This window comes from Stegastes partitus, unplaced genomic scaffold, assembly GCF_000690725.1.
Source record: "Stegastes partitus isolate 25-593 unplaced genomic scaffold, Stegastes_partitus-1.0.2 Scaffold380, whole genome shotgun sequence".
NCBI lineage: Eukaryota > Metazoa > Chordata > Actinopteri > Pomacentridae > Stegastes > Stegastes partitus.
In genome coordinates, this window is record NW_007578111.1 from 109075 (window position 1) to 117456 (window position 8382).

The following is an 8382-nucleotide window of genomic DNA, read 5'->3' on the forward strand; positions in this document are numbered from 1 at the left end:
GCATTTGGTGGTGACACAGCTTCCACTGCAAGCTTCACACTGTACAGACAGTCATGGTCGAGCCTTTTTCTGACTTCACAAGGAAAATATTGTTGAATTTGCGGCACTGAAAGGCGTCCTTGTCCTCCTGATAACGTGACCGCCCGCCTTGACGCGGTCGGTGCAGCAGAGTCACTGACATTGACTTTACTGGCCGAGGAGCGCAAAAAAAAAGTTCAACAAATGATCTCTGTTAAGTGTGATGAACTAAACAGTGCAGCCCTGTTTGGTAGAAAAGCTCAGACGTGTATCTGTTGGTGTGTAACCCTGTATGTGTGTGTTTGTGTTTGTGTGATCAGGCCAGCAGCTGATGTTGACCTCCTCTCCGGCTCCGGTGGCTCCCCAGCCGGCGTACCCGGGATACGGCTACCCTCCTGCCGCCGCCGCCGCCGGCTACCCCGCTCAGCCCGCTTATGGCTTCAACATGTAGAGCCCCAACTCCTCCTCTCCTCTCTGTCTCTCTCCCCTCTCCCCCTCCTCCCACACTCACCCTGAACCACACTGAAACGTGCTGCTCTGGGTCTCAGCCGGCCGACTCACTGGGCCTTCATCTCCCAACGAGACTCCACCCGAGTTCACCTGAAACTGCAATAGAAGCCCTGCACCTCTAGTTTCTCCACACCCGGTGTAGAAGGGTGGCATCAAGGCTGTCGGACCCTCCCCTCCTTCCTTCCTTCCTTCCTTCCTTCTTCCCGCCCTCCCTTGGACATTATACCTGCATCACTGATCTCCACAGCATGAAGTCGCCTCTCAGCTCCTAGAGGAATTAACATACTGAAGATAACATGAGTTACACCGAACCACTCTGTCCTGTTGCTGTTCCATGTAGACTTTGGTAACAATAGAGCAGCTTTTTTTTTTCTTTTTTTGTTTTTCTTCCATTTTCTTTTCAGCACTGATGAAGAAGAGACTTTACCGAGGAGCGTAGGGGAGCATGTGTGTCTCCCCTCCCTCCTTTAAAGCACTGTTACGGCCTTACGTACGTTGAGGAGGAGGCGGCAAAAAAAACAAACAAACGGGCTCATTTGTTCAATCTCACGACTGTCTTCATGCTCTGATTAGAAAAGACGGTTACTGTGCAATAGTTTTGTTTGTCCTTTCACAACAGGTACAAAGTGTTTACTGTATACGGACTGAAGAACACTTGTTCATGAGGTTACAGTCAGTGTGTGTGAGTGTGTGTGTGTGTGAGAGAGTGTGTGTAGCCTCTAAAGCCTTCGTCACCAAACCAAGAGACACTCAATGAAATTCCCCCCACCCCTGCCCCCTCCCACCCCCCAAAATCGCAGCCGCAAAACCTTTCGCTGGGTCAGAGCGGGTGGTCATCCGGACATCTGGACATGGTTGTGACAAAACAGACAAAATACAGAAAGAAAGCAGGTGAAATAATAATAATGATAATAAAAAAAACAACAATTGCTGTATGCTGTAGACTGTGCATGTGCTGCCAAACTATAATGCTGCAACCAGGAGCACAATTTCCATGTTACACTCAAGTATATCCAGTATTACTAATGTTGTGTCCAAGTGATGTACGATGAAACTTTCTCACCCAAACTAACAGTAAAAACGGTGATGAAGCTCCAACAGACCTGAGGAGGTGAAAAACACAGGGGAACATTCGCTCACATCCTGGTGCCAGCTGGTTTAAAGAAAAAGAACAAAAGAAAAATCATTATTGTACTGAAAACAGTGTATAATTTAAATATATTGAAATACCTAACTAATCAAAGAAGTCAAATATTATTGAATACCGTATGTATTGTCTATAGTGTGTTGTTGTAGTCTTTAAAAGAAAAAAGAAAACCATAATGATTTTTGTAAGAAAAAGGACAAAATGCAAAAACAGCAGGTTAATAAAAGTCTGGAGGCGAAGCTGCGTGAAGTGGAAGAAAAGCCTGAGCTGCGCACAAAGCACTCCCTTTATCTGCACAAGTCCTGCAAACAGAAAGAGGAATAAAGTTTACACAAGGTGATGTTTGGTGCCTTTTTTCCTCCTCCTACATCATGAGGAGCTCTGTGGAGTTCTGTCTCTTTGCTTTTTGGAGGTGTTGGGGGGTTTATTCGAGCCATTTTCTCCTAGAGGCAGACTGACATTTTGGTTACCAGCCTGCCAGCACCTGATTGATGGCTTCTGTCTCAGTGAGAGCCGCGCTTTGTTTGGAGAGGGTGTGGTTGGGCTGGTTGGACCCACAACTCGCTGCTGCTGCTACTGTGGAAATGCGTGGGTTTTTGTTTTTAATTTTTGGGCATCAAACGATTTAACAAGAAGGCAATGAGATGTTGTTGTCGCTTGTTGAGCTGCATTCATATGATAACAGACGCGCACACAGAGACGGGAGAGGCTGCGCCCCGCCCTGTTTTCTGTTGTGGAAAGAAAAAGTGGCCGCTTTCTCTCCCTCTGCGCGCCACACTGACACCCATTAACCCGTGCCACCCACCAGGATCGGTCATTCGCTTTACGTGGCGATGGTAAAGTTCCACGCAGCAGCAGCAGCAGCAGCAGGATACAGCGACGAGCCCGTATCCGTCTTTTTCTCGCTTCCGGTTTGCTTTGCGCTCTTACGCACGACCGTCGTGACACCGCGTAACCATGGCTACAAATAACATATATTGGATGTAGATGATCCCAACTTCCTTGACAGCCACAGTATCCGCCCACTGTCAACACGGAGAGCCGCTGGAGGCTTCGGACGCGGCAGAAACTCCCCGCATCCAAAGCGCACCGGACAGCCGCCTTCCATCCATGTGTTGCGCGCTTCACTTTACTTGAAAAAAAAGAACTGAAGCTGCATAGTTAAAGCTAAACCACATTAATATACAATCTTTTTTGTGTGTTGTTGTGTATTTAAGCGTAATTATGCAGGATAAAGGCACATTTATCAGCCCCTTTTACAGACCGAGGTGTCTGGCGGCGGCGGCTCCGGCAGGAAAAGCGAAATTAACTCACCCGGGGAAGGCGATCCTGGCAGGTAAGAGCAACATGATTTGTTCCACGGAGAAGTCAAGTGTGGCACAATATGTCACCGGTTATACGAGTTACAGTAAAGTCACGGTTGGATGAAACAGATGTGCGGGTTTCACATAGTTGGTGTGAGCTTGGTTCTGGTGCGCAAAGTGGGTTTAACAATATTTAATACTGTAAAGGATTAAAACAAAGACAAACAGTTAAAGAAAACTTCTTCAAGTTGCTCATTGAGGGGAAACAGCTGCTCAGCACAGACTTGCTGGAGTCTGCAGTAATATTAAGAGATTATCAGAGATGTTGAGTTGGTGTGTGGTGGTTTGCAGACACAAGTTTAAACTCAAAGTATCACAGACAAGTGAAAACAGGATTTCTGCACAATACAGTGTTCATGTTTTCCATTATGTTGGTCCAAATCACTTCTTTGCTTTTTTATCTGAGAGCTTGAGGTTAGAGGAGCTGCACATAATACAAAGTGTGCAGCTGCAGTGTGTGTTTCTAGACAATGAGCTGGTGAAACAAGGCACTTCTCCAGAGTTGCCATTTTTGAACTGATGATCCTTGAAGTTGTTGCTGTTCAGAAATGATCTTGAACCCTCGGTGCTCTCAGAAGAAGGCAGCTCCTCTTCTGTTCCTCTGTCTTGTCGTGGTGGTCAGGCCTCGGCTGCTGCACTGATTTGATTTCATCCTACTAATCTGAAGATCACCTCCAGTGCACTTTACATAATGCTGTTAGAGCAGAGTAATGCATGCGGTGCCGGACGGGACGCTGCCCTCTGAGACAGTCCACTGGTGCCGTTCACCGTCTCGGGTTCGTGTGGTGGAGATCAGAGAATGGAGAAATGCATTTCACACTGAGGACATGATCTGATGTTTTCTCCTGGTTATCATGGAAGTGCAGAACTCACATTTCTCCTGAACACTTTAAAAGGATTTCTTGTGCACAACTCGACTAAATCCGTCTCCAGCTGCTAAACAAACCTTGTGGTGTGACTGTTTTTCCTTCATTTCATGTTGCTGTGCAGCTTTGATTTATTGGTGATGAAGCAATAGTGCCAGAGTTTATTTATCTCTTCTGTCAGGTTTTCACTCCACAGTTGCAGCAGACATTTGTTTATTTTTTGGAATCCCTGGTTAGTCAAATAAAATTTCAAAAACATAGAGCCAAAGCCAAAAGATTTGCTTAATTTATAAACATGAAACTGAGGAATCCTTGCACTGGTTTGTTTTTTCTACATGACAAATGACAGAACCAGTTAACTCGATCAGTTTATTTATCAATCAGCACCACTCCAGTCGTGCCTGTTTTACCGGTTTAGAAGCTGCCCCTCTCCCCTGCTACTTCCCCCTACAACAGCCCCTTGACCTCCATGTGTGCTGATGATCAGGCTGCAGCAGCTCCGGCTGATGGAGAGCCTCTCTGAGGTGCTCTCGTATTAAGGCTACATGCTGATATCTGGCAGCACTCTGCACTGATTTCAGCTTTGTGCTCTGGCAACTGTTGTTTACTGAATATTTTATAATTCTGAATGAATTCCTTTTGATTGAAAATTAAAAACGGCGACCGTTTTTTTTGGAGCCGCAACAAACAATTATTTCTGTTATTCTGCTGATTATTTTCTTTGAATCACACAATTAAAAATAACAGATAACTTATACTGTATAAGAATGGCATCTAATATTCAAAATCTGAGAAGCTGCAACGACAACATGTTTGACGTTTGTGCTTTGGAAGATGACTGGGGTGATTAATCGGTGATCAATCAGGAATTTCAGCTTTAAAACCGGTTGCATACCTACGAAGTGAAGCCATCTCACTGTTTTCGTGGAGCGGGTGTCAACCGTCACGTCAGATTCATGTTCAGCTTGTTGTCTTGAGACGGTAGTTACATGCTGTGCTGGTACAAGCAGCATATGTCATGTTTATAAAGACGTGACAGCCAGCAGGATTCAGGACAACATACATAAACAGAGATAAACTGTTTTCACATCTGGCTGGTTTGAATAGAACTGAAGCACTCGTCTGGAAAACTTGTCACTCGTCTCCCAGACAGGTGGTTTTAGAAGGTTTGTACAGACGATGTGACTCCTATCAGAGCATTTCTACCTGTTTGGGGCGATTTTATGTATTTAATGTGTTTTCATATGATGGATAGATAGAATAGTGTCTAATTCAACACTTAGGCTTTAAAGAAGAGGTGATGATTTTGTGCTTAAGTGGATTAAGGAGGAGAACCGTTCCCTCCTGATTCACGTCGTCCTGTCAGCTGCTCAGAAATGTCCATTGTGAGACCTCTCCCTTCCCTCCCCTCCTCCTCCCTTCGGTCCCGTGCAGCCTGACTGACTGGATGTGGCCCGGTGTTGCTCCCTGCTATCCTCACTGTGCCGTTTAGCTCATGTCAGGCCTGTCCGTCCAGTTTTGCAACAGCAGCACGATTTCTGTCTCAAGCCCTCTGACTCCTCCAGGCCTCACTGTCAACAATCCGGTGATTTATCGCTGCCTTTCAGGAGGTTTTTTTTTTTTTTTTGGAAATGAAAGTGCTGGGATGACTCAGCGACGGATAAACTGTCCGACCCGAGATCTCGTGAATCAAAAAAAAAAGGCGGTTCGTAAATCCAGCTGACGCCTCCTGTGGGGTTCTGACATGTTAATGCTACTTTAGATGGATCTGTTATGGTTAGCAGCATGTAGACAGAGTGAGCCACTTGTACATGCCCGAAGGCTCTAAGTAGACAAAGCAAGAAGTGGAAGGTCAAAGCTTAATGGATTATAGAGCCCACATAGACTGAGGCTGGGAGGAGGGGTGCACACTTTTCTGTGAGCTCTTTCTGCTCTCATTGGTCGGTTCAAGTCTTCTCTGGTGATGACTGAAGTTGAGACAAGGAAGGAGGAAGAGGTTTTTTTTTTTCCGCCTGAGGGAGGGAGAGCTGTATAAATGGGACTCTGGTCTTGATTTGCTGCCTGTTGTGCCTTCGTTTCACTCGTAGCCCTTCTGCTGACAGAATGAGAAGGTTCCTTTTCTTGTTTTTTTAATATAAATTTGGGTTTGTTCTCAGAGACAGACTTGTTTTTATGTCACAGTTCCTCCTTTTCTTATTTCTCATTCCTCCATCGCTCTCCCTCTCTCTGGCCTCGGGGCAGCCAGTTAGGTTTCCTTTGACTGGCTGTCTCCTCTCAGGCTCAGAGGTCTCGTCAAAACGGTGGCGTACTCCCAGTTTTCATGGCGTCACAGGCGACGGTCCACTCCCCCATCTACTGCTCCCGCCGCTCGCAGAGCCACAGCACCGGGAGGCGGGATCATAAATCACAGCTCGCTCCCGTGTCCAGCGCCTCCACCGTAACAGCTTGTCAGTTAGATGCCGGTGTAATGCACCCACGGGCCCACGAGTAAACAGCAGCGTAGAATTAGTGATTTAAAATGCAGCAGCAGCTTCATGTTACAGCTTTTTTCTGAATATGCTGGGGATTACAGCACCACACTAATGGTTTTAATCTAATTAATTATATATCACATATGCTAAAGGATCTGTAATTAATCTCATCTCTAGTCGTCGTACTGTGTGGAGATGAACTTGTAGACACTTGAGAGAATCACCAGGACGGATCATTTAGTTGCTATTCATTTCTGTGGAAGTTACATAATGGCGGCGCGGTAATACATTTTCAAGTAATTATCTCGCTCGCCTCAAAATCACTCTGATGTCTTAGGCTTAACAAATTGTCCCCCCAAAAACAATCTTTTAAAAAGCTCAGAAACCCTATTTTCCCAGCCGGGCTGTGTAGTCCGGAGGGAAATATCTGTCTCTTTAGCTGCTAAATGTTCCGCTTTGTGCAGCTATAGTCACTAACTTTTGCCATTTGGTCCAGGAAATGGAGTGTGTATGGGTGTGTTTTTTTTATTTCTCAGCTGCCTGCATGTGGAAACTGCACTTCAGAGAGCGATAAACCAAAATAAGCTGAGATGAAGGATGGTAAAACACACAGAGGGGGAAGTAGGGAGTCGGATGATGAATCTTGGTGGGTTACAAGTGACGCCTCTGAAGGAAATCTATCAGCTTCGTGACTTTTCTTTGTTTTGGAGGTTTGAAATTTAAACGGCAAGAGTACGTATAATCGTTTACTTGCAGTTACAAGTGAATTTTAAATGTCTGAGCTTCCTTTAAGTGCACAAACCACGTGTAATTAGTAAGAAAACCCATCCAGTCCTCCTCCGACACTGTGGTAAGATTTACTTTAACCAATGATTGACTGGTAAGTAATCAGTCTGCAAATTACACAAGTAATAAAAATTTAAAGCGTGGACCTTGGTTTCATCCCACAGCTGTAAAGAGCCGGCAGCCCTTGTCGCCACACTGTCAAAACAAGCCGCGCGTCGTCGTCCTGTTCCTGTAAATCAGTGTACAATCTGTATGCTGCAGGGTTCCCAGCATTAAAGCAGCTCCCATGTAAAATTAATCAACATCCCCCCCTCTTCTGTAATTAAGCATCAGCGGAGAATTAGGGAGTGTTGTTAGGGACAGAGGAAGCCTAAAAGGCCAGACGTCAGATGAATAATTCTTTTCATCTTTTGCGCGAGGCAAACAGAAAAATATTGCGGCTCTATTAATAGGACACCTCATGTTTGAAGTGCATCAGTCCTCTGGCTACGTTCTCCGTTTGGAAAGGAGACGTGGACGTAACACGTTTCCTCCGACTCGCCTCTGTTCTCGCTCCTCCAGAGAATTTCAACTGCGAGATATTTGTTGGGTTTGTCTTCATCTCTTCTCACAGTATCTCTCTAGAATATTGCGAGGTCTCGACCTTCAGTGACCTGAGAGGACAATTGGTGGGATTTGGTGCTAAATAAATAAAATAGAATCGGACAAATGATAAGCTCAATAAAGGATGTTTAAATTAATAATGGATTCTGCTGCACAATTGCTAAATATTTGCCGCCCTGTGCACATAAACACATGAGATTTGGGTGAGTTTTATTGCTTGAATCGCCACAAACATCTGCTCACTGGCTCTGCTGCCGGCCAAAATAAATCTATATGTTGAAGGAAATGGAGCTTCACACGCGTTTAGAACCTGCCACATTTGGAGACGATGCTCAGACTGTCACTTCTTCCCAGTGAAAATAAAAAAAAAAAAGCAAGTTTCTCAGTGGACCAGATGTGCTGGATGCTCATTAGAGCCACTGAAGCAGACAGAAGCTGTTCCTCCCTGTCAGCTGGCTGCTCACCTGCCTTCCTCTGAGCCTCTTTGTACTGCAGAAAAACACAAGTGGCGGGAATTTGTGTTGGTGTGCCTCCTTCATTCATCAATGAGTTGATAAGTAGGAGGAGCTGAAGTGATGAGTTGATTAAGTGAGGAGTGCTGAAGATGAACTTAAACG

The 8382-nt window shown here is 45.4% G+C and overlaps 2 protein-coding genes across 4 annotated transcripts in view; both read left to right on the forward strand.

Annotated features, from left to right (window-relative positions):
- cltcl1 (clathrin, heavy chain-like 1) overlaps positions 1-2015 on the forward strand; it is a 30127-nt gene extending 28112 nt beyond the window's left edge. For all 3 annotated transcript variants that reach the window (XM_008284902.1, XM_008284904.1, XM_008284905.1), the window contains one exon: positions 339-2015. In XM_008284902.1, coding sequence (XP_008283124.1) covers positions 339-469 — 131 coding nt within the window. In that variant the 3' untranslated portion in view covers positions 470-2015. The remainder of the gene's footprint in view (positions 1-338) is intronic.
- Positions 2016-2624: 609 nt separating this feature from the next.
- The window catches only part of LOC103359526 (tricarboxylate transport protein, mitochondrial), a 21263-nt gene continuing 15505 nt past the window's right edge, over positions 2625-8382 (forward strand). The window contains exon 1 of the mRNA XM_008284906.1: positions 2625-3011. Coding sequence (XP_008283128.1) covers positions 2900-3011 — 112 coding nt within the window. The 5' untranslated portion in view covers positions 2625-2899. The remainder of the gene's footprint in view (positions 3012-8382) is intronic.